We start from the raw sequence: 26,186 nt of genomic DNA on the forward strand, positions 1-26,186 counted from the left end.
ATCACCAGAACTTTATTTTAGCTTATTCTCAGTGAAAAGGCTCAGGGCAATCAGGCAGGCTCTATGGTTTTGATCTCTTTGTGACCTCATTTGCAGCCTGGGACATAGACTTTCTGGTTACTTTAAAAGAAGAAATTTGTGCCTTTAGTGTGCAAAGGGACAGAATGGCTCTCGAGTTAGATTGTGAGAACTATTGTGTGGATCTTATGATAATGCAAAAGAAATGTAGGCTTTTCAAAGCCATTGTGAAAAGGAAAATTTACTGTGTCACGCTCACAAACAAGTAAATAGCTGTGTTCTGACAGAAAGTTTCCATATATACTAATTAATATTCACCACAGGATTCTGGCTTTAATTTCATCTTGCACAGGCTTGTTCTTACTTAATGTAGTTAAAGTCTGCTATTCTTCTTAGAATTGAAGTTCTTTTTTTCCGCAGCTGTCTTAGCTAGCCTATAAAAAAAGGGTTCACAAGGCCATTCTAAAATTAATGAAATCATTTAGTTTCCTTTTTTTCTACATAGGAAGCTTCTCACTTGGTCAGACAGTACCAATAGCAGAGTGTTTAATCCTAGTACATATAGTTCTGGGGGATTTTTGGGGTTCCTTTTTTTTGGCACAGTAATTACAAAACTATTTTGATTAGCTGTAATAAAGGCTCATTACTAAATTGCAGTTTCTGAGTATGTATATGGTCTTATTTTGTAATGCAAGTCAAAGAATTTCTTTTTAGGAATACATTTCTATCATTTCTTTCACCTCTTTTGTAAACTTAATGTGAAAGAGACTATACTCATTCATTCAGTAACATTTAAATCTTACATGTTCCACTCACTGTCTTCTTTGAGCTAAATTATAGACAATGAGACCAGTATGAAACTAATAAAATTATAATAATTTATTAGGGTTATGATTGGAGAAATATGATATATGCATAGGAAATAAGATTACAAGGTTATACACCCAAAATATTTTATGCAGACTAAAACAGTAATGCCTATCTCACCTTCATTAGAAATGTGACTGCATATGACCTTTTAAAATAAGGGTTGGTTTGAGTTACAGAGCAAAGGATACCAGGGAAGAGAATGTATCTTTTATGAGTAATAGCACTGAGTTCTTTAGGGAGCACATGAAAAGATGGTGCAGTGGGAGTTTTAGTAAAAATGTGTCTAACCTCCTTACCTATTTCTTGTCTTTTTTTTTCCCCCCAGAAGGTGGGGAGGGGGAGAGGGAGAGAGAGAAACCAAAGCAGGCACCATGCCCAGCATGGAGCCTAATGCAGGGCTCCATCTCAACCCTGAGATCACAGCCTAAACTGAAATCAAGAGTCAGTCAGACGCTTAACTAAGTGACCCACTCAGGCACCCCCGTCCTTACCTGTTTCTGATTTCACTTTCTTTTTACCCACTCCTGGCTTCAGCTTTTTTTTTTTTTTTAATAAAGATTTTATTTATTTATTCAACAGACAGAGATCACAAGTAGGCAGAGAGGCAGGCAGAGAGAGAGAGAGGAGGAAGCAGGCTCTCCGCAGAGCAGAGAGCCCGATGTGGGGCTCGATCCCAGGACTCTGGGATCATGACCTGAGCCGAAGGCAGAGGCCTTAACCCACTGAGCCACCCAGGTGCCCCCTGGCTTTAGCTTTTAACACCAGTCAGAATCTTTGGTGGTGAGGACAGCAGGTGTCCAAGAATAGTGCAGCAATCACTGGACTCTCAGCTGTCTCTCAAGATCTTAATTAAGAAAAATGAGTGGGAGTCTGTGATTGGTTTAATTAGAATTCTTCCTCACTGTAGTCTGCCTTCCCATATTTTTTTTCCTACTCTTATGTCCTAGAGATTTCCTTTTCCAAGCTGAAGAAATGTGGATTATCCCCAGAGCAGGAGATTTACCTAGCTGTGATTTTTTTTTTTAAGCTATTTATTTATTTATTTATTTGAGAGAGTGCACACAGAGAGCGCACAAGCTGGGCGGCAGTGGAGGGAAGGGGCAGCAGGCTTCCGCTGAACAGAGAACCTGATGCGCGGCTCCGTCCCAGGACCCTGTGATCACAACCTGAGCCAAAGGCAGCCGCTTCACCGATTGAGCCCCTCAGACACCCCTCACCCAGCTATAATTTAGATCAGGCTTGTGCCCTTCCTCATCCATGCTTCCTTCAACTTGCAGTGAACCGACATCTTCTGTTTCTGTTTCTCCCTACAGATATCTCCACAGGACCTTCCTGGTTAAATCAAGGACTACTTTTGAACTCTACTCAATCAGTTTCAAATTTAGACCTGACCACTGGTGCCACCTTGTCACAATCAAGGTACGTATTTTTTCTGGGTTAGAAAGAGAAGTGGTGAAGCCCTGAGCACCTCCGTGGGAAGAGCCAGGGGTCACTGACAGCACAGGTCTTTCTGGAGCGGGTTTGGGCAGAGTGCCCCAGTGGCACCTCCTCTCCCATGTTTTTAATCCTACATTTTACAAAGCTTAAAACATTCACCACGTTAATGAGCTTGTGTGTTTTTAATTATTTGCTAGTGTAAACCAAGGGTTGTGCTTGGATGCTGAAGTGGCCTTAGCAACTGGGCAGTTCCTTGCCCCAAACAGTCACCAGTCCAGCAGTGCGGCCTCTCACTGCTCTGAGTCACGAGGCGAGACCCCCTGTTCATTCAACGACGAAGACGAGGAAGATGACGAGGAGGATTCCTCCTCCCCAGAATAAAGACAGGAGAAAACCCACATTTTAATATTTGATGCTCATGTGTGTTTTTAGTGTGAGCTCTTGTTTTTGAAATGATTGCTTCAGTCTTTGCCTTTGTTTGCACTGTGTGTTCAGTGAAAACTAGGGAAACACAATAAGCAAATTATCTGAAGGCTGAGATGATTGAGATGAAAGTTAACATAGCATGAATGAAAACTCTGAACGACAGAGCAATGGATCACACCACAAACAAAGCGGTTTTCTGAGGTGATAGAGGGGACGGTCCCTAAAGAATTGGCAGCATGAGTGAAGTTCATTTATCATCCACGAGTTGGGATCCTTGTGTTCCCCCACACCCACGTAACCCTCGTTAGAATCAAGATTGCTGTAGCGAATAGCCCGTGACATCACGTTTGTCATGTGTCTCTTCCTCGACTGGGCTGCTTTTTACAAGCAGAAGTGACCGTGAGAGGATCCAGTGAGGATGAGTTGTACAGTAAAGGGTGTAGACAGCAATCCTTGTGGTCTAAGGAGTATAGATTGAACTGCTGAACTAGTTGGAAGTCTAGTTGAGGTGCTTGGTGCATCAGCTGCCTTAGACAGCTTCTAGAAAGGAGCAAGCGCTAATTCTTAAGTACTTAAGTGACATTTAGAATAATTTATAGTAAAACTGAAACGATCATTATTAGCCAATGCGTTGGTGCATAGAATTTTCTAGGGCTACTTCTGGAAGCCAAAATAGAATAGCGTTTCCACGTGCATTAAATACTTTGCCAGCACTGCCTTTGCCAGCATTTGAAATCTGGAGTTTTACAGAGAAGGAAATTGTATCTGTAGTTTTAATCAAAGCTATGCATTTCATATAGCTTTTTCATTTAAAACAGAACCGAGAAACAAATTCCTATGACTGAACTGCTTGCTTAGAGTTCCCTACAGTGCTTGTATGATTTTACTCAGTGTGCAATTTGTGAAAATGAACCAAATGTCATTACTTTTGTCTTAAAAGAAAAGTCTACTTCAAGAATATGGACAGCAATGTTTTCCTGTACATGTCACCTTTTGTACATTTTCGTTTATCGAAATTACCGTATTTGGCTTATTCCTGGCTAAATTGCATTTCCAACTAACCTGCTATTCAGTGTTTCACAGAAACACGGAAAAATATTGATCACTCCAAATGCTTGGATCTGTTTCATATTGTGCAGTAAACAGTATGTTGTTCCATAGCCAAAGATGCCACTGGGAACACTACACTGGTGTAGTCACAGTTCCTGCTCCTCCGAACAAGGGAGCATGGGGATACCTGCCAGCGTGGCCAAACCCCAATCTAATTTCACAGTAAGGCCTTCAGAAGGAGCAAATAATAATGGAAAATAACCCTTTGACTCGAATCATTTGGATTTGCCTCTAGATTAATCTAGCACCTTTGGGCCCAGCACAGGCTTGTCCCAGATTGGTGCTTTTCTAAATCCATGGGGGAAGAACGGATGCCTTCTGATATCTTTTCCACTCTGCTTCCAGTGAGCTAGAGGTGAAAGATATGGCTAACCTAAAATTTTTACTAAGGCCGTGAAAACTAATACACACAACTTTAAGTTCCTTTGAGACAGCACTCATTCTGTCAGAAAAAAGCCATAGTGCAGACTTGGCGTGGTCAAGGGGGCAGGGAGGTGGAGGCAGTTCTTAGAGAATTCCATCTCTGCCTGAGTGCTGGGGCACAGCTCCGAGGCTGGGTGGATGGCTGGAGCCCGGAGGACCGCAGAGGCTGCAGTGGGGCTCCGAGTGCTTCCAAGACATTTCTGACTTGAAGATCGTCAGCTAACAGCTGAGTAAAACTGAGTTTCCTGCCAAACTGCCACCTCCTTTACTAACTCCAACCTTAACCACCCACATCCCTATACTTGAGGGGGAGCCACCGCTAGCTCTTTAGTCTTCAGAATATTTTATACAGGTTCCAAGACCTGAACTTCAACATTTGTGCAGATACATTAACCATAACCATTCCTCCACCAAATAGCAGAGTCCTTGCTAGAGCTCTTGGGACACCACCCCCTTCTCTATTCTCTCTCTCTCTCTCTCTCTCTCTTGCTATCTTCTCTCTCTCTCTCTCTCTCTCTCTCTCTCTCTCTCTGCTGCTATAGTGTTGTAAACTGATAGAACACAGGTTTGTTTTTTTAAAAGCAACCAAAGACTCCTAATGTAACTGGTGCCCTGTCACCGGCCCTCTCAGCATGTGCGTGTGGTATTTGGTGGGAAATGGTCTCCGTCCCTCAGCAATGTATTTGGCTTCCTGCTGAGGACATCTGTTGGAGTCACTGTGGTCACCAGTACATGTCGCTGGTATAAAGCCTTACCTGAGCAGAAAACTAAGTTGAGATGTTTAGAAAGATAAATTCTTTTATTCTTCTGTATCTCCCCTAAAGAGATTTTTTTTAAACTTCAACACTCAGTCACAATTGCATATAGAAGTCGAAGTAACAAAATGTTAGGAAATTAGGGTCACAACATCCAGGATTCTTCATAGGCGTAGTCCTTGGGGTTACCTGCACATACAGAGACTGCTCCCAGAAGGTGCTCATCCCACTCTGCTTTTTGGGGAGTTCGAGAGGCCTTTTTCCTCCTCGAGGGTCCGTTCAGCTGTGACCCTTTGAAGTGCATCATGTCATCCGGTCAGTATATTCATGCTCCCTTTAGCACTTACGCGGGGGGGCAGCAGACCTGCCCCAGCTGGCCCGCACACAGGGAGGGCAACACTGCCAGAGTCCACGGCAGTGCTTCCGGCCCCCAGGCACCTGCCCAAGCTCCCCTACCCCCCACCCCATGAATCTGTCTCATCTACTTCATCCTTTCGTGCTGACAAGGGCATAAAAACAGCTCTAGTAAGTGCTGATGTGAATTGTGCCTTATGACCACAGAGGGCACTATGGAGCGGGCAGGAAAGAAGGTGCTGACACTGGCCCTGGACAACGTGACAGATGATGACCACGTTTGGTTTCCCACAATTTACTTCTTTGTAGTAGTGGTGGGAGTTTCGGCCATTGTAGCAGGAGGAAAGAGGAGAACTCCCCTCACTGGCAGAATTTGCAGTTGTAACCACACCCTACCATATTTGAAAAATAAAGCCAGGGTCAGTCCTCAAATGCAAAATAGCTCTTATCAGATCGTTAAAATGGGGATGTTTCACACACTTGCAGACATCTGTCACTGGGCTGTTTGCTAAAACCACAACTCTTTTGGTTACTTGGGTCATGGAGACAGTGCAGTTGCTCCATGTATAGATGTAACTTGGGCCCTGGGGATGCAGTGGCAGTGGGTGTTCTTGGGGGTAGGGTTACAAAGGAAGGGAGGGAGCTGCCAAAGCTGTTTCTCTCATAACCACTCTAACTTGATCAGTGGTTCACTTTAAGGGCCCTATCCAGCTCCCTGTCCTCAGGCATATGAACAAAGTGTGTCTCCCCAATAAATCTGGGATGTAGGTGTTAAGATTGTACCTCCTTAGTGGTAAGTATGGAGTAGGTGTTGGACAGTGAATGTGAAGATTTAATCCTTCAATAGGTATTTGAGTGAATAAGAAACAGAAAACATTGAGAATGATCAGTGCTAAGGGGGAAAATGACAGGGTAATAAGATGGTGGGGGGAAGGCGACTTTGGCTGAGGTGGCCAGGGAAGGCACTCCCCACCCCGAGAAAGTGACATTTGTCCTGGATCAGACGATGAAAGACTTGCCGAACCACTCTGTCCCGTAAAATGCACTTTTTAAGCGTACATTTTGGAGTTTATTAAGGAGTTTTTAAGATTCAAAAGGAAAACAAATTTAGCTACCAGCAGTATCCATAAACCAAGAGAAGATTCTAACTAACCCATGACATTCTCATTATTAGCTTCATCACCTTGCAATGGAACCTATACCATAGAAAAGTAGTCACTTTTCTAGGTGTTTTCTTCTAATTTTTCAAGTGGTTAGATACATAAAGATCTACTTTTTATATTATATACATAAAAGATAATCTTTTACTCTGCATGTGGATTGGCCTTAGTGGAGCTAAAGACTCCCCCAGGATATTTTCACAAATAGGCTCCGCATTTTCATGACCCATGGCAGCAGTCTCTGGGCACTGCCAATCCTGAGTATGTGTTAATGGGAGACCCACAACAGTGCCTGCGGCCTGCACTGTGCCGCCTGCCTCAGGAGTGTGCCTCCCTGCCCTCTAAATCACAGCTGGCAGTTAGTTTAAGCTTCAGGTAAGCCACACTATTACTTAAAAGAGAAAAGCCTGATATTTGCTTAAGATCTTTCCTTTTTAAGAAAAATGTAAATCCCCACATAATGATAACATTTCTCAGGAATTAGCCCCTTCAAGGTATCTCTGAACAGTTAGGCTTAACGTAACTTTTGAGATCCAGTTCCCCCACATACGTCTACATTCACACTATGCTAAAGAAGAAAAAGTGGTGGATGTGCAACTCTGACCCTCCAGTTATGCCCTGGGTATGTCTGATGCATACAGAAAAATAAATGGTAGCAGACAGAAAAATAAATGGTAGCAGACAGCCATGCATGATAGTACTGAAGACAGCAAACAGTGTGTTCATTTCATACGTGCATTCTGCAGCTCTTCCTCAGTCAAGGTGAAAGCCTGTGTCATTCTTATACAGCCTTTGCTTTTCAAAAAGGATTCTAGAATCCAGTGTTGTCTTGACCCTTGCTGGTCCAACAGACTGGACTTTGGGCCTCCCTGCTTAGAGCTGTGTTGGAAGCCAGCATAGATGAAATGGGCAGGACTCACCTTTTCTCCACCAAGGGTCTCAGAGAGAAAGGGAGCATCTCTTCCCCCCCATTCATTGAGAAACAAGCTGAGAGGAGCGCCTGGGTGGCTCAGTGGGTTAAGCCTCTGCCTTCGGCTCAGGTCATGGTCTCAGGGTTCTGGGATTGAGCCCTGCATCGGGATCTCTGCTCAGCAGGGAGCCTGCTTCCCCCCCCCCCACCTGCCTCTCTGCCTACTTGTGATCTCTCTGTTAAATAAATTATAAAAAAAATTTAAAAAAAAAAAGAAATAAGCTGAGAGCTTGACCTGCCTAATATCCCTCGGCCTGTCTGGCCGAGTTTGCACCACAACCCAGAGTTTCTTCTTCCTGTGAGGACCACAGGGCCTCCTGAAAACCGTCCCCTCACTACAGTCCTTCCAAACAGCTCTGAAAAAGTATCAGTCCTCTGTCGCACCAAGTGCTTCACAGCCAAGGAACACAAGTGGAACTCCACTCCTGAGTCCCCACCATGAGGCTATGGTGTCAGCTTTGGGCCCCTCTCCACCTGGGAGACCCCAGTTTTAGACCTCACACCTGGGAAGAAACTCCTTCCTCCATGAGCAAAGACCGCCCTGCATGTTGGTCATTAGTAGGAGGCTGGAGAGGCTGGGTTATTAGTGGATCTTTCTGTACCACATTAGCTTGTTTCTGTCTGTGTCTGTCTCAACAAGGAAACTCCCCAGATCATGTTTGGGGTTAAAAACCCTTTGTCACTTCAGACGCACCATGTTGTCGCTAATCCTACATCATCTTTCACATGCCAGGCACCACCTAGTAACAAATAGCCTGATGTTTTGTTTTGTTTGTTCATAGTGGGTCAGCGGTTTTTTTTTTTTCAGACCACAATTTGAAGACTTCTCTGAGCACATTGCAGTTCTGTTCCTCCTAGCAGCACAATAGCAGGTTCCACCTTTCATTTGCAACCGGCCCAAGCTCCCTGGCAGGCTGCTCCGCGGGCCTGAGCTCTTAGGACCATGGTCTGGTACTGGGAGTTCCTTGAGGTGTTTTGTTTACCACCACCACACTTGACTTTGAGACAGAAGAGAGGCTCTGAGGCCAAATCACAAGTTCGTTCACCTTTTCCTTTGGAGATGCTTTACTCCGATCATGTGCTGTTGGGTTTGGTTTCCAGAAAATATAGTCTGCTTTTTTTCTGCATGAAGGAAACATTGTGGTGCCACATGCTTTAAACAGTTTAAACGAGAGAAGTCAGGGGAAGATGCAGACACCACATCTGATTTGCCTAACGTAGACTTTATTAGATCGAAGTACCTAACCTAATATGATGTATTATTTTATAGCATCTCAAACTTTGTAAATAAATACTGTTATTTTTATATGGAAATTTTATAGAAGAGCTATTTCTGTATACTTAATTATTCCTGGATTTCCTGAAATTGCTTCCAATAGATAACAAGTCCTAAGCAGTGTTCCTCTAAGGATGGTTCAAGGACCACCTGTGGCAGAATTAACGAGGAGAGTTTTAAAATGTTGCATCCCCAGGACCCACCCTAGATGCTCCAAAGCGCTAGCAGTGGGCCTCCCTGGGAAGTTGTATTTGTAATAAACTCTGAGTGATGGTTTTTGTCTATTAAAGTGTATCTTTATCCATCCTGTAAGCTTAAAAGAAGGAAAGAAAAAACATCTGAGATGAGTGTAACTTGTGCTTGAGGAAAAAAAGGATCAGACTATTCTATGGTTTGAATGAGATGTATTATAGAAAAAATAAATAATTTAAATAATGTTGGTCTCTCATTATTAGTGGGCTGATGGGGGTAAGAGGGTATTGTGGTACGCTGCTCTGCCCTCCCTCCTTTAGGACCAGGACACTCCACTCTTTGTGTCCCCCCCCCCCCAGGAATTGCCCTCAGCAGAGAACTGCTTTTCCTGCAACTATGCCCACAAGCATCCAGTGAGGATACAAAAGTCCAGCTTCCTTGCTGCAATCTGGGGTATCTGAAGTGCCATCCAGTTTCAGAATTCCTCATGGAACTGGGCAGTTCCCTCTAACAACTGCATCGTGGTTCAGCTTTCCCCTACTGCCCCATCCTGCTTCCCCCACTCTACAGGCAGTGGTCCCAAGAGTACCCCCCAGTACACACATGCCACCTGTCCCACCTATGGTGGAAATATGTCAGATGCTTTAAAGGTTTTCTGTTACAGACCTAGGATTTTACATCTTTTTAAGGTTACTTGAGAAGATTATAGCATAAAGAATCGCGTCTTCACAGTCCCAGCAATGATGGACCTGAATGCAGTTTTTTAAGGGAAGATGCTTTTTTCATTTCCCTTTATACCAAACCAGGAGCACCCAGAACAGCTGCGGTGAGGAGTACAGAATGTGATGTTCCCAAGTCTCAAGCAATTTCAAGGTTCCTGGCCTCAGGGACTGTAGCCCCTCTACACCTGTTCAGGCAACCTCTAGCTGCTTCAGGGAGAAGCAGGCACTCCTGGTAATGGCTGTCTGCTATGTTCCTACAAGCTAAGCAGAGGACGGACCTGATGGGCACATGGATAGGAAGAAGGTGCAGAAGGGTTTGGAGCAATTTGGGGGCCAGACAGAGGTGCCAGGGCTTGAAGAGACACTAGGAAATGATTAGGGAAGCTCTCCCTTGAATGTCCATGCCCAGAAAGGAAGGTCACTTCCTGTAAAGATTATTACCTGAGTTTAGTATATCAAGGAATGGTGGTGGCGTGGGACACCCAGTGTTGAAATGGGGAGCCAGTGCCCACTTCTTTGTCCCAGGGCTTTACTGGAGTGAGCCCCAGCTGCTTTGCCCTCTGCTCCTCTTACCCACCCCCTTGTAGACATTTCTTGGAGCCATTTGGTTATGTGTCCGAGGACTGGATCATTTGGCCATGAGAGAGTGCTTTAGCTCCTGCAGCCCCATGGGGGATGTTGTGAAGGACTGTCGGGAATGTTGTGGGTAGCCATCTTCCGCACTGCTGACAGGGAAGATGTCTGCAGACTAGGAGTTGTTTACTTCAAAACCCAGCTTTTTGGTGAAGGGCGCTTGCCTGAGAGGACAAAGCATCAGAAAGAAGACCGCCTCAACCAAGAGTCTCCTCCAGGAGACAGAATCCATTTGACAATCGACATCTTTTTAGATTCATATTCCTAAAAGCTGTTTTTTGCTCCCTCCCTTCTGACCGATGAACTACTTCTTTAGTTCCCTACCTCATCTGTTTTTGCATCTTTATTCGAGTGCTAGCTCCTCTTACTGCGGCTGACACCCAGAGCCACCACCAGCCTTCCCAGCTTTCTGACCTGTCAGAAGGTCTTCATCTGCTGTTACTGTGAACGACAGCCAGATGCCTGCCAGCTCCACCTTCCTCCTGAGAGAACTTTCCAGCTCCTTGCTAAAACTTGTTTCTTGAAATCTCTGAGTATAAAATGCACTGTGGTGAAGAAGACCTGTATCAGAGTGGGTGAAACCACTCCCACTTCAGGCAAAATCAAATTTGTCAGAAGCACTTGCTCACTTTCATGCAAATCACTTTCTGACATTTCTGCCACAGGGCACAGTGACTATCACCTGATCACTTCTTGCTCACTTGCTTATCTCCCCGTCTTGCTCAAGAGGCCTGTGGGAAGACTAGGAGATTAGTTTTCTTTCATAGCCTACCACTTGGCCACGGTTCCCAACAAGCCAGAACTCAATGAGAAATTTGTGAAGAATGTACCCGAAGCTCGGATATGACAGCTCTGGAGGGTACCACGTCCACTGGGATGATTTTCAGATTCTGCTAATGTGTAAATAGACTTGTTTTCACACCTCCAGTGAATGAAGATTTGTGGTTCTTCCATCTGAACACAACAAAAAGTGCTTGCATAGGATGTGTTTTTAAAACCTCTCGGTATTGTCTGCTTTTCTGATGTGTCCCTAGAGGAGAGACAAGGCCTTTCCCTGCAGGGGAGAGGCCAGTGTTTCTGAAGGATGGGGTTCAACCTACCTACGATCTAAAAGATGAACAGTGTGCTCAAGTTTATCAACATTTGGTTTAAAAATCACTATTAACAGTTAAAGATATGAATGATGAAGATGACAGGTTTTTAGTTTAATAAATACTTTTGGAAATTATTTTTAAGAACCAGAACCAAACGTGAGCCCAGTGGACCCTCTTTCAAGTCAAATTAAAGGCATATACAGCGAGGCAGGTCATCCAACCACATTTCCTCCAGTGGGGGTAATGTTCCTCTCATTCCCCTACCTTCAAACAGACAAGCCAGGGCAGAACATGAGAGGCTGCCTGCTACTTTCACCAGAGTTCTGAGTCAGCCCCTGGCAGAAAGGTGGGGAAGGCAGGCACCTTCAAAGGTCCCAGGTCTCTGGCTTCCTCACCTGTATTCAGGGATATAGACCCCCAGAGGAAGAGTCTTCTGAGAGAGACAGGGCTTGTGAATGGACAACACCAGCCGCAGTGTTTCCAGAGACAATTTCTCAAAAAACATTTCTAAAACCTTTTGGTTAAGGATCGCTACTGCAAGGGCAGCTGTGACCTCCTGGTCAGACCTGTGCCAGAAAACTTGCCTGTTTCTTGATTGGGCAGGTTAAAGACAGGCCGGGCCAAAGAAATAAGCTTGCTAGGGAGAGTTCCTCCCTCCCCCCCCCACCCCCGTCTTTTCCCCATCATGAATCCCTTCTGAAAGATCTCTCAGAGCCTGGAGGGCAAAAACATCAGCAAGTTGCAGGGTTGGGGTTTGGCCAGGGAGGTGGGTACCTGCTAGGACTGGCTGCAGCCACTCCCAGCCATCATGACAAAGGACAAACACAGAAACTGATGGGAGAAAAAATCTGGGGATATACTGTTGGTTTGCAACCTCAGGGGATTTCCAGGTGGGATCCGAAACAGCCCGGTAGCTAGAGGGCAGGGAGAGGCTAAAGAGGCAGGCCACTCCAGGTTGGTAGGTGGCAATTCTAAGAAGCAAAGGGGACTTAACATTTAAGACTTGTCTTGGGCGGCAGCAAGATAAATGCATTCCATACTCACTCTGCAGATCTTAAAAGTTCACAAAGAGGCCTTAACTGGGTTTAGTCACGTACACCGTGCAAATGTTCTCAACTGTAGCAAGTCTGTGTCCTTGGAGCAGCCTCTGGGAATGGGAAAGGCAAGCAGAAACCCCGTTCCGCAGACACGGAAGGGAGAAGGAAGCCTGAGGGCCAGGGTCCAACTTATGGACCAGCTGGCAGTCCCGTCTTTTTGATGACCTTCCCCAGCTGACATACCACAAGCAGAACAAGCCTAGAAATGAAAGACCACAACATCCATATATCATCAGCCATGCGAACCATAGAGGCGCTGGAGGCTAATGGCCGATCAGCAGTCAGCAGCTGTTTCTCCCTCCAGGTGGGGAGGCAGAGGATGAAAACTCCAGTGCCAGCTGCAGCAGTTGGTAAGCGGAAGCACAGTCTCCTTTGTGTTTTGTTTTGTTTTTAGATTTTTGTTGCAAGACGACATTACCAATCGTGGCACTAGGAGGCCCTGACTGAGTTAAAGTACTGCTAGGTATAAATTAATGAATTGAAAGGCAAACCGTGAATCAATCTATTCATTTGATAAGCTGCCATTTGAGAAAATTTAATTGACATTTCTTTGCACACATGCACACACATATAAATAAACAGTCCAAATCCCTTAAAATAAACCTTATGCATAATCCTATAACAACATTCCAAATTTTCTGTAGAATTTTGTCACATTCAATAAGCAGTATTGGGGTACCTGGGTAGCTCAGTAGGTTGGGCATCTGCCTTCAACTCAGGTCATGATCCTGGGGTCCTGGGATCGAGCCCCATGTTGGAATCCCTGCTCACTGGGGAGTCTGCTTCTCCGTCTTCCTCTGCTCCTCCCCTCAGCTTGTGTTCTCTCTCACGCTCAAATACAAATTAAAAAAAAAATTTTCAAAACTAGGCATTATTAGAACACACTCTGCCATTGACTATCAATCTGTTAACTTTCTTGGCATAATTTTAAGTGAAAAGAGACACCCTTAGTAGGGAAAGTCAGAGTGTACTTTACACACCCTTACCTGTGATCTTCCTTCCTGTGAGATACGGTGTGTATACGTCTGTAAGCACCCCTCTCCCCACAGCACACACATACTGTGGGTGGTTGGGGATGTCTGAAGGACCGCTATGGCTGGAACACCTGCTTGAGAGAGGAGGAAGGAAAGGTTTGCTCATAAGCCCAGGAATCATAAGCCAGTGCCCACCCCACTTGGGAATACTCAACTTTCACTGTCAGTGTGAGGGAACCCAGTGGAAATCTTTTTTCTTGGAAATTGGAAATTCTCTAACAATAACCTAGAATCAGGAACTCGTTTGTTATACATGGACTTTCTTTCATCTTTGTAAATTCAGGGCCTGAAACAACAGCTGATGTATGATAATAGGCTCCCAGTCTTTACTGAGTGAATGAATGAATGAATGAATGGAAAAGTGACTTACACACTCTCCCAAAGTTTGTTGACTTTTGGTTAGTTTTGAATAAACAAATAATGCTCTCACCTTCAGCACAGATGATCTGGGCAAAGCCTGGGTAAGTTTGAAAGATTGGCCTCTTACCACCCTGTGTTCTCACTTCTGCTGGATTGAGTCAGGAGAGGACAGAGAAAAGAGTGAAAAGTTGCAAAGGTGAGGCATTTGCCTGGCTCAGGAAGCAATTGGGTGGTAGTAGCAAATAAGCTGATCTAATCAGAAAAAATACTGTGACTACTAGGAGGGAAGCCTGAGGGGACACCCAGACCTTAGTCACTCGGCCTCTGGTTCCTAGAGACTCAATAGCCTTATCTTTTCTAGCACTTGTCTGCCAACTTGACTTCTTTTCCAACCAAGCTAGGCCCTTGGGTACTGGATCCTTCTTCTCACACCCAGAAGGTTACTGGTTTATTTGTTACAAGCCAAGAAGAGACTAGGGAAGTATGCAGGCTACACATCTTTGCTAAGCCCCAAGCCCGTATGGTCCATGTTTCAAAACCAAAACAGCTGCTTTATTCCCCCTCCCCCAGTCCTTTACTAGCTAGTTCTCTGCTTGCTGCCATTAACATACTTGTTCTAACTGGTAGCCACTGGATTCTTCCATACCTAAGTGTGGGCAGCTGTTAACAAGAGAACACTTGCCTGGAGAAGCCAGAGAGCATGGGAGGGAATGAGTGTTTTATATAGTCAAAAACAGATGACTAAGAACTACATCAAGAAATCCATAATACTCCCAGCTGCTTCCCACATGAATTTGTTTGTAATATCTTCCCAGGAGAAGTTCTAACAGTACAGAAGGTGAGTGACCATCCCAAAGTCATGAAGAGACGAAATTACTTGCAAAGAAAGGATCTCGACTCTGGAGTTCTAGCGGGAGAAAGGTCCACATCCAATCTTTTCATACAGGGAAGGAAAAGCCTTAAATGCCAGAGGGGCCAACACAAGGCATCAGGCTACTGCTTCAAGCCTGAGTTCGGAAAGGTTTACCAAACATTCACCCCACCCTCATCTTAAGTTCAAAGACAGTCCTGTTTAGATCCCTGGTTTAAAAGGTGAATGTTCAGGGGAACCTGGGTGGCACAGTTGGTTGGGTGTCCAATTCCTGGTTTTGGCTTGGTCCTGATCTTGGGGTTGAGGTATCTAGCCCCAAGTTGGGCTCCCTGCTCAGCGTGGAGTCTGCTTGAGATTCTCTCTCTTCCTCTCTGTTCGCCCCCTTCACTTTGCACCCACGTGCGTGTGTGCTCTCTCTCTCCTTCAAATAAATAAATCTTTAAAAATAAAAGGTGAACTGAATCCAGGCATATTCAATCAGAAGCCCATTTAAAAAGGCCTGCCGGGGGGCAGCTGGGGGGTTCAGGTCATGATCCTGGCGGCTGGGATTAAGCCTTGCATTGCACCCCCTGCTCAGCAGGGGAGTCTGCTTCTCTCTCTCCTGCCCATTCCCCAGCTCATGCTCTGTCCCACTCACTCTCTCTCAAATAAAAATAAATAAAATGTTAAAAAAAATAAAAATAAAAAGGCCTCCTGGATCAGACACAGAGCCTGTTTTCCTCCTACCCTTTGCACCCATATGTGTATTACTAGGCTGGGGATGCACCTCTCTGAAGGAGAAACCCTTTCAGCCAGTTGAATTAGTAACTAGTTGTAAGTTGAATTAGTGACAGTCGAGTTGGTCGAGATCCTTTTTCACAAACCTGGAGCAAGTCTCCTAAGCTAACCAGCTGGCACTGGCTCCAAAAGCTCGTGCTGATGAGTGTAGGGAATATGCTTAACCAAATTGAGGACTGCTGTGGCCAGAGCATGAAGCACAGGAAGGGAGACATAATTTGTTTCCCAAATAATTAAACTTTAACAACAATAATAAAAAGGTAAGAAATATAGCACCAACTACCAGGCACTATTTTAAGTACTTAGCCCTATTTTACAAACCAACACTCAGAAACAGCCTGAGCAAGGGTCTGAGAAAGGATTTAAACGTAAAGAGTTATGAAAATTAATAAAAGGAAAACTCATTTAGAATGAAGTCGGGAGGCCAGGACGGGCAGTTCTCATGCCCTACTATTCCCGGTGATTGCAGACCCAACAGGGAGAGGGGCTGCTTGCAAGTCAATAGCACTTTACTCTCCTTCGCTACATTTAAGAAAAGGTTTCCTCCTCCACCTTGGCAACAGCCCAGCCAATGAGAGACCGTCACAATCAGCCAATCAGAAGCCAGTATACTGCGACCTCCCCGTTTAATCCAACGGACTTCTCGTTTGTAACAGCCCTTCCCAACCGTCCCCACTCCTCTATAAAAGAGCTTTCCTCTCCTTTACTCTGTGCACTTTGCTATGGTTTTGGGTGTGTGGGTAGGATGTTCTGGGTGTGTAGTTAGGATGGTTGCACAGGATAGAAAAAAACAGGAAGTTAAACAGTGTTGTTAAATGGGGGAAGGTGGTGCTTATAAAGACATGTACACTAATATCAAATCGGAATGCTGGAATTCATGGGATCGGAGGTCTGGAATGAAGACCGTTGTTTCCAGCATGGGCCCTAGTAAAAAGAGAGGGCCCTGGGCTGTTATAGTGTCTTGCCGGCTTCAGTTCCACCTTTGAGAAGGGCAGCCTCCACTCTCCCTGCTTGTCTCGCACGTTTCAGAAGAGTCTATGAAGGTGAAGGTGGTTAGCTCTACACTGGAATGTTGAATTCTGAGGAAAACTCCTAAGGAACTAGGACCAAGATAATATGGCCAGAGGACAAGTGCATGTGCCTTGGAGGCTGGGATGTTCTAGTCGGCACCGACTGTGAGGAGAGACCCAAAGCCACCAGAGTGCAGGTTTCTGCCCTTGAGGGGCTGACAGTCACAGCCAAGAAAAAATACGCACTTGGAAGACTTGAGATTTAGCATCACAAAGAAGCAGGAACATTCAAGTGTAAACTCAACACTCAACAAAGAAGCAGAGACTGGCACTGGGCAGGCCTCTGAACAGCATAGGTGAGCTTTGAGCCACAAGCCTCTGGGGCAGGTGGGGGGAGAGACATTGCTGGCAGGGGCAGTCAGAGCCTGCAACAGGACCTCCCATTTCTGAGATCCCATCAGTATGACAGATCCATGAGAGATGGCGAGGTAGTATTTGGAGGGGTTAAATGGTGCCTTTAAAAAAGGCTGTCATCTAGAAAATTGGATTGAGTGTGTACCAGAGCTCGGAGCACAGACGGTGACCATTTCCTCCACTGCGCAGCCACCCTTAATCATAAGGTTACTCGAGCAAGAGACATCCTGTTAGGGAACCTGGACTGAATCGCCCCCGGAAGAACCAAGCAGCACGTGGAAATATTGGAGTATCAGAGGTTTAACACCAGTGGACTCAGGAGAGTGATCTCCAAAGGCCTGAGTCCCGAGCACAAACAAAGGAGGTAATTTATACACCTTTACTTACATTTATGTGGCACTTTCGCGCCCAGGACAGGTAGGGCAGGGGGGAAAACCCGGAGCGGCCCTGAGACCGGGACTGGCATTCCCCCCGCTGGCTTGGTCAGCCATTTTAGAACACAGATTTTCCTTATCAATGCAAGAAAACCCACTGGGATTATAAAAGAGAACATGAGTCAGTGGCTGCGGTTTGCATTCGCAGTTTCTTCACCCCAGGGGTAAACCACTAGTTGGGGTTTCTCTAGTGAGGCTGTCACAGGGGCATGGGGCCCCTGGAATCTGGCTGATTCTTGGGATGGGGGGGGGAGGCAGACTATTATGGAACCACCTTCAGATAGCTAATTAATAAACTGCCTCGGATGGATTCTGAGCCAGCCCCTCTTTAAAATAGCTGCCTCTCCGAGGGATCCAGATGATCGTCAGAGTACCATAGATGAGGTTTTCAAAGTACCCTTGCACCGCTTTTAAACCTTAATGTCTTGGTTTCATGTATTTGCAACTTACTTATAAACATGTTGTGGAAACTCATTGAAAAGCCATGACTAAAAAAAAAAGAAAGAAAGAAAGAAAAAGCATGACTGCCAGTTGACCCATGAGCTGGGCCTTTGCTCTTCTCCTCCTCCAATGTCCTTGAAATGAGGGTTCTGTTTGCTCCCAGAGGCTGCTGCAAGAACAGTGCCTTGAGATAATGATGTGTTGTCGAGAACACCTGCCGAGTATATGTGACTGAACCTAGTTAGGTCCTTTAGATAAACTTTCAATATTTGGCACACAGGTATGGGGATTCACCAGAGCTCTTGCTGCCTCCCAAGATGAACCTTAAAATTAAGATGCCTTTGCTTATCAAAACTGCCACCTACCAATCTGGAGGGGTTTACATCTTCTTTTGGCCTCTCCCTGCTCTCCACGTATGGGGGCCAGTGTCATATTTCACCCAGAAAGCTCTTGAGATTACAAACCAGCAACATCGCAATATTCATTTCTAATGAATATGGATTTTAAAATTCTGCCTGCTATACAGTCTAATCTTGTCCATTGGAGTCATTTGTTAAGGATCTTCTACAGTCTTCTATTGTTTTAGAGCAAAAATTTCTTTTTTTCCTATTTTTTAACTTAAAATCAAATAATTAACACACAGTGTATTATTAGTTTCAGACATAGAGTTCAGTGATTTATCAGTTGCATATAATACCCAGTGCTCATTACATCACGTATCCTCCTCAACGTTCATCACCCAGTTATCCCGTCGCCCCTCACCTACCTCCCCTCCAGCAACCCTGTTTGTTCCATATAGTTAAGAGTCTCTCTCTCTGATTTCATCTTATTTTTCCCTCCCTTTCCCATGTTTATCTGTTTTCTTAAAATCTACATATGAGATCATAGGATAATTGCCTTCCTCTGACTGACTTATTGCACTTAGCGTAATACCCTCTAGTTTCATCCATGTCCTTGCAAATGGTAAGATTTCAATGTTTTGATGGCTGAGTAGTATTCCATTGTATATATATACCACATCATCTTTATCTATTTGGACATTTGGGCTCTTTCCATACTTTGGCTATCATGGACATTGCTGCTATAAACTTTGGGGTTCCCGTGCCCCTTTGGATCACTACATTTGTATCTTTAGGGTAAATACCCAGTAGTGCATTTGCTGAGTTGTAGGGTAGCTCTATTTTCAACTTTTTGAGAAACCTCCACACTGTTTTCCAGAGTGGCTGCACCAGCTTACATTCATACCAGCAGTGTAGGAGGGTTCCCCTTTCTCCACATCCTCACCAACATCTTTCATTTCCTGACTTGCTAATATGACCCATTCTGACTAGTGTGAGGTGATCTCTCATTGTGGTTTTGATGTGTATTTCCTTGGTGCTGAGTGATGTTGAGCATTTTCTGATGTGTCTGTTGGCCATTTGGAAGCCTTTGCAGAAATGTCTGTTCCTGTCTTCTGCCCATTTCTTGATTAGATTATTTGTTCTTTGGGTGTTGAGTTTGATAAGTTCTTCATAGATTTTGGACACTAGCCCTTTATCTGATATGTCATTTGCAAATATCTTCTCCCATTCTGTCAGTTGTCTTTCGGGTTTTTTGACTGTTTCCTTTGCTGTACAAAAGCTTTTTATCCTGATGAAGTCCCAATAGTTCATTTTTGCCTTTGTTTCCCTTGCCTTTGGTGATGAGTCTAGCAAGAAGTTGCTGCAACTGAAGTTGAAGAGGTTGCTGCTTGTGTTCTCCTCAAGGATTTTGATGGATTCCTGTCTCACATTTAGGTCTTTCATTCATTTAGAGTCTATTTTGTGTGTAGTATAAGGAAATGGTCCAGTTTTATTCTTCTGTATGTGGTTGTCCAATTTTCCCAACACCATTTATTGAAGACACTGTCTTTTTTCCACTGAGTATTCTTTACTGCACTGTTTTAGGTTAGCTGACCATATAGTTGAGGATCCATTTCTGGGCTCTCTATTCTGTTCCATTGATCTATGTGTCTGTTTTTGTGCCAGTACCATACTGTCTTGATGATGACAGCTTTGTTATAGAACTTGAAGTCCGGAATTGTGATGTCACCTGCTTTGGTTTTCTTTTTCAACATTCTTTTGGTTATTTGGAGTCTTGGGTCTTTTCTGGTTCCATACAAATTTTAGGATTATTTTTCCCAGTTCTGTGAAAAAAAAGTTGATGGTATTTTGATAGGGATTGCATTGAATGTGTAGATTTCTCGAGGTAGCATAGACATTTTAATAATATTCTTTTTTTTTTTAAAGATTTTATTTATTTGACAGAGAGAGACACAGCAAGAAAGGAAATACAAGGAGGAATAGTGGGAGAGGGAGAAGCAGGCTTCCCCCTGAGCAGGAAGCCCAATGCAGGGCTTGATCCCAGGACCCAGGGATCATGATCTGAGCCCAAGGCAGATGCTTAATGCCTGAGCCACCCAGGCTCAAACCTAGAACAAAACCTAGTATTTGTTCTTCTAATCCATGAGCATGGAACATTTTTCCATTTCTTTGTGTCTTCCTCAATTTCTTTCTTGAGTATGCTCTAGTTTTCTGAGTACAGATCCTTTGGCTCTTTGGTTAGATTATTCCTAGGTATCTTAGGGTTTTCGGTGCAATTGTAAATGGGACCGACTCCTTAATTTTTCTTTTTTCTGTCTTGTTGTTGGTGTGTAGAAATGCAACTGATTTCTGAGCATTGATTTTATATCATCACACTTTACTGAATTACTGTATGAGTTCTAGCAGTTTTGGACTGGAGTCTTTTGGGTTTTCCACATAAAATATCATATTATCTGCAGAGAGTGAGAGTTTGACTTCTTTGCCTATTCTGATGCCTTTTATTTCTTTTTGTTGTCTGATTGCTGAGGCTAGGACTTTCAGTACTATATTGAATAGCAGTGGTGATAGCAGACAGCCCTGCTGTGTTCCTGACTTTAGCAGAAAAGCTCTCAGTTTTTCCCCATTGAGAATGATATTTGCTTTGGGTTTTTCATAGATGGCTTTTATGATATTGACGTGTGTACCCTCTATCCCTACACTGTGAAGAATTTTAATCAAGAAAGGATGCTGTACTTAGCCAAAGGCTTTTTCTGCATCTATTGAGAGTATCATGTGTTTCTTGTTCTTTCTTTCATTATTGTATCACATTGAGTGATTTGTAGGTATTGAACCAACCTCGCAGCCCAGGAATAAATCCTACTTGGTCATGGTGAATAATCCTTTTAATGTACTGTTGGATCCTATTGGCTAGTATTTTGGTGAGAATTTTTGCATCCATATTCATCAGGGATATTGGTCTGTAGTTCTCTTTTTTGATGGGGTCTTTGGTTTTGGGATCAAGGTAATGCTGGCCTCATAAAAAAAGTATGGAAGCTTTCCTGCCATTTCAATTTTTGGGGGGGAACAATTTCAGAAGACTAGGTATTAATTCTTCTTTAAATGTTTGGTAGAATTACCAGGGAAGCCATCTGGCCCTGGGCCCTTGTTTGTTGGGAGATTTTTGATGACTGCTTCAATTTCCTTGCTGGTTATGGGTCTGTTCAGGTTTTCTATTCCTGGTTCAGTTTTGGTAGTTTATACTTCTCTGGGAATGCATCAATTTCTTCCAGATTGTCTAATTTGTTGGCATATAGTTGCTCATAATATGTCCTTATAATTGTATGGTCTCCCTGTTGGTTGTGATCTCTCCTCTTTCATTCATGATTTTATTAATTTGGGTCCTTTCTCTTTTCTTTTTGATAAATCTGGCCAGGGGTTATCAGTCTTATTAATTTTTACAAAGAACATGCTTCTAGCTTCGTTGATCTGTTCTACCGTTTGTTTTGTTGTTTCTAGTTCATTGATTTCTACTCTTTATTATTTCTCTTCTACTAGGTTTAGGCTTTATTTGCTGTTCTTTCTCCAGCTCCTGTAGGTGTAAGGTTAGGTTGTATATTTGAGACTTGTTTCTTGAGAAAGGCTTGTATTGCTATATACTTCTCTCATAGGACTGCCTTTGCTACATCCCAAAGGTTCTGAACTGTCACGTTTTCATTTTCATTTGTTCCCATGTATTTTTTAAATTCATGTTTAATTTCCTGGTTGACCCATCCATTCTTTAGTAGGATGCTCTTTTAAACTCCATGTATTTGTATTCCTTCCAAATTTCCTTTTGTGATTGAGTTCAAGTTTCAAAACATTGTGGTCTGAAAATATGCAAGAAATAATCCCAGTCTTTTATACTGGTTGAGACCTGATTTGTGACCCAGTATGTGATCTATTCTGGAGAATGTTTCATGTGTACTCAAGAAGAATATGGATTCTATGGCTTTAGGATGGAATATTCTGTATTTATTTGTGAAGTCCATTTAGTCCAGTGTGTCATTCAAATCTCTTGTTTCCTTCTTAATCTTTTAAGATGATCTGTCTATTGCAGTGAAGGGTGTTAAAGTTCCATACTATTATTGTATTATTGTCAATGTGTTTCTTTGATTTTGTTATTTTTTTTAACATTTTATTGATTTATTTGACAGAGATCACACAAAGGCAGAGAGGCAGGCAGAGAGAGGGAGGAAGAAGGCTTCCTGCTGAGCAGGGAGCCTGATGCAGGGCTCAATCCCAGGACCCTGAAATCATGACCTGAGCCAAAGGCAGAGGCTTAACCCACTGAGCCACCCAGGTACCCCTTTGATTTTGTTATTAATTGGCTCACATAGTTAGCTGCTCCCATGTTAGGGGCATAGATATTTAAAATTGTTAGATCTTCTTGTTGGACAGACTCTTTAAGTCTGATATAGTGTCATTCCCCATCTCTTATTATAGTCTTTGGCTTAACATCTAATTTGTCTGATAGAAGGACTGCCACCTCAGCTTTCTTTTGATGTCCATTAGCATGGTAAATTGTTTTCCACCCCCTCACTTTAAAACTGGAAGTGTGTGGATCTAAAATGAGTTTCTTGTAGACAGCATATGGATAGGTCTTGTTTTTTTATCCATTCTGATACCCTGTGTCTTTTAACTGAGGCATTTAGCCCAATTACATTCAGGGTAACTATTGAAAGACATGAATTTAGTGCCATTGTATTGCCTGTAAGATGACTGTTACTCTATATTGTCTCTGCTCCTTTCTAGTCTGTTACTTTTAGGCTTTCTCTTTGCTTAGAGGACCCCTTTCAATATTTCCTGTTGGGTTGGTTTGGTGTTTGCAAATTCTCTTAGTTTTTGTTTACCCCGGAAGCTTTTTATATCTCTATTTTCAATGACAGCCTAGCTGGATATAGTATTCTTGACTGCATATTTTTCTCGTTTTGTGCTCGCTATGTGAATATATCATGTCAGTCCTTTCTGGCCTTCCAGGTCTCTGTGGATAGGTCTGCTGCCAAACTAATATTTCTACCATTGTATGTTACAGACCTCTTGTCCCGAGCTGCTTTCAGGATTTTCTCTTTGTCACTGAGACTTTTAAGTTTTACTATTAGATGATGGGGTGTGGACCTATTTTTATTGATCTTGAGGGGGGTTCTCTGTGCCTCCTAGATTTTGATGCTTGTTCCCTTTGCCAAATTAGGGAAATTCTCTGCTATAATTTGTTCCAGTATACCTTCTGCCCCTCTCTCTTGCTTTTTTCTTCTTCTGGGATTGCAATTATTCTAATATTGTTTCATCTTATGGTATCACTTATCTCTCAAATTCTCTCCTCATGGTCCAGTAGTTGTTTGTCTCTCTTTTGCTCAGCTTCTTTATTCTCCATCATTTGGTCTTCTATATCACTAATTCTCTCTTCTGCCTCATTCATCCTAGCAGCAAGAGCCTCCATTTTTTTATTGCACCTCATAAATACTTTTTTTTTTAATTTTAACTTGGTTAGATTTTAGTTCTTTTCTCTCTCCAGAAAGGGATTCTCTATTATCTTCTATGCTTTTTTTTCAAGCCCAGCTAGTATCTTTATAATCGTCATTCTGAACTCTAGTTCCAACATCTTACTAATGTGAGGTCCCTGGCATTTGGTACTCCCTCTTATTCTTTTATTTGAGGTGAGTTTTTCCATTTTATCATTTTGTCCAGAGAAGATAGATGAATGAGAGAACAAAATGCTAAAAGGGTAACAAGGACCCCAGAAAAATATACACTAAACAAATCAGAAGAGACCCGAAACCAGGTGAGAAAAAAGGGGGAAAAATTAAATGATGAGGTTGGTGAACAGAAAAGAGCCACACACTAGATTTTGGGTGTATTTTGGTCTCTTAGAAAAAACGGCCACCCACTATCTTAAAGAAAAAGATATATATATATATATATATATATGGGTAAATATGAAAGGATGGAATATGAATGTAAAGATGAAAATTTAAAAAGATTTTAAACAAGGAATTGTTAAGAAGTTGGTTGAAAAAAGAAAGACAATAATTTAAAAACAAGAATATGATCAGGCTGGAGACTAGAACAAAGCCATACACTAGATTTAGGGTATATTTTGGTCTGTTAGAAGACACTGTATCCCAAAATTTTAAAGAAAGAAAAACATATATATGCAAAAAAAAAAAGTTTAAATACAATGAATGCATAGAATATGACTATAAAAATGAAAATTAAAGAAGATTTTCAAAAAGGTATTGGGGTGCCTGGGTGGCTCAGAGGGTTAAAGCCTCTGCTTTTGGCTCAGGTCATGATCCCAGGGTCCTGGGATCGAGCCCCATATCAGGCTCTCTGCTCTGCAGAGAGCCTGCTTCCTTCTCTCTCTCCCTGCCTGCCTCTCTTGCCTACTTGTAATCTCTGTCAAATAAATAAATAAAATCTTAAAAAAAAAAAGTATTGGTAAGATGGTTAACACAGGAGAGAGGAAAAATTAAAAAATAGAAAAAAATAATGAAAATTAAAAAAATTTAACTTTGAAAGATTAAAGAATCATGGGGGAAACAAGCCATGAATAGTGTGTGCTGTATTCCCCTAGCTCTGGAGTTCTGAGGTTCTCATTGATCGGTAAACTTGGTCTTGGCTGGATGTTTTTGCTGATCTTCTGTGGGAGGGGCCTGTTGCCGTGATTCTCAAATGTCTTTGCCCAAGGTGGAATTGCACCACCCTTGCCAGGGGCCAGGCTAAGTAATCTGCTTGGGTTCACTCTCAAGAACGTTTATTCCCTAAACACTTTCTGCATAGCTTTGGAGGACGGGAATGAAAATGGCAGCCTCCCAATCTCCAGCCCGGAGAGCCAAGAGCACAGGGCCCCACTCCTCAGTGCACCCTCAGAGAAAAGCAGTCAATCCCTCCCTTCTGGTCTCTGGCCATGCTTCGCTCTCACCTGACCTGTGACAGAGCGTTTCTCTCTGTGGCGCATGGCCTCATTTGGAGTCTCCAAACCCAGCAGATTCCTGCTGTGTGCTCCCATGCCACTTCTCCTGGAGGAGGAAAGAGGGGGTCTCCCCAGATCTGCCACTTGTGGGGTCCCTGCTTGAATAGCAGTGGCCTGATATGCCTTGGATCACAGTTTAAGGTAAGCCCGAGCTGAGAGCCCCCTTCTCGGCTTCTTCTCTGCAGCCAGGTTCCCTGCTCCAATACCTGGGAACTCTGCTACAGTCATACTCCACCAGTCTGTGACCCCAAGGGTCCAGAGACCACGCGGTCCTTGTGAGGGTTCCACCCCTCGCTTAGCTGCCAGAGCAACATCCCTCAGTGAAGCAGACTTCTAAAAGTTCTGATTTTATGCTCCTCTGCTCTCTTACTTGCCTGGGGCCGCCCCCTCCCCCCATGGTGTATTTTCCCATATATCACCTCGGATTCACTTCTCTGCACGTCCTGCCTTCCAGAAAGTGGTGACTTTTCTGTTCATAGAATTGCTGCTGTTATTTTCTTCGATCTCCTGTTGAGTTTGTAGGCGTTCAGAGTGGTTTGATAACTATCTAGCTGAATTCCTGGTACCAGATGAAATTTAGGTCTCCTCCTCTTCTGCCATCTGGCCCCTCCCTCACTGATCCATTCTTCTGCATCCTCTCATCTGTTGGTTCCTTTTAGTGTATTTTTCATTTTATTTTATTCAACTGTGATTGGTTCTTTTAAATATTCTTTTTGTTGAAGTTGTGAATACATCCACTCTTCTCTCCAGTCCAGTGAGCATCTTTATGAAAATTACTTGAACTTCAATCCGGTAGATTGGTTCTCTTTAATTTTCTTCCCCTGTGATTTCATCTTCCTCTTTCATATGAAGCATATTCCTCTCATTTTCCTTGACTTTGCATTTCTGTGAATTAGGTAGAATAGCTACTTCTCCTAAATTTGAAGAAATGGCCTTGCATGTGGTTGTCCCCTTATATAGACTGTGTGTGCCCGGCAAT

General features: G+C 43.4%; 1 protein-coding gene across 2 annotated transcripts in view; it reads left to right on the top strand.

The window, feature by feature from the left end:
• Positions 1 to 4,868, top strand: part of LOC111150558 (transcription factor Dp-2) — a 115,227-nt gene extending 110,359 nt beyond the window's left edge. The window contains exons 11-12 of one of the 2 annotated variants that reach the window (XM_022508054.1): positions 2,202 to 2,307; positions 2,523 to 4,868. In XM_022508054.1, coding sequence (XP_022363762.1) covers positions 2,202 to 2,307; positions 2,523 to 2,706 — 290 coding nt within the window. In that variant the 3' untranslated portion in view covers positions 2,707 to 4,868. The remainder of the gene's footprint in view (positions 1 to 2,201; positions 2,308 to 2,522) is intronic. The other variant, XM_022508049.1, reaches the window with a different exon arrangement.
• Positions 4,869 to 26,186: the final 21,318 nt, after the last annotated feature.

This window comes from Enhydra lutris, unplaced genomic scaffold, assembly GCF_002288905.1.
Source record: "Enhydra lutris kenyoni isolate GAN:26980312 unplaced genomic scaffold, ASM228890v2 scaffoldscaffold2, whole genome shotgun sequence".
Lineage (NCBI taxonomy): Eukaryota > Metazoa > Chordata > Mammalia > Carnivora > Mustelidae > Enhydra > Enhydra lutris.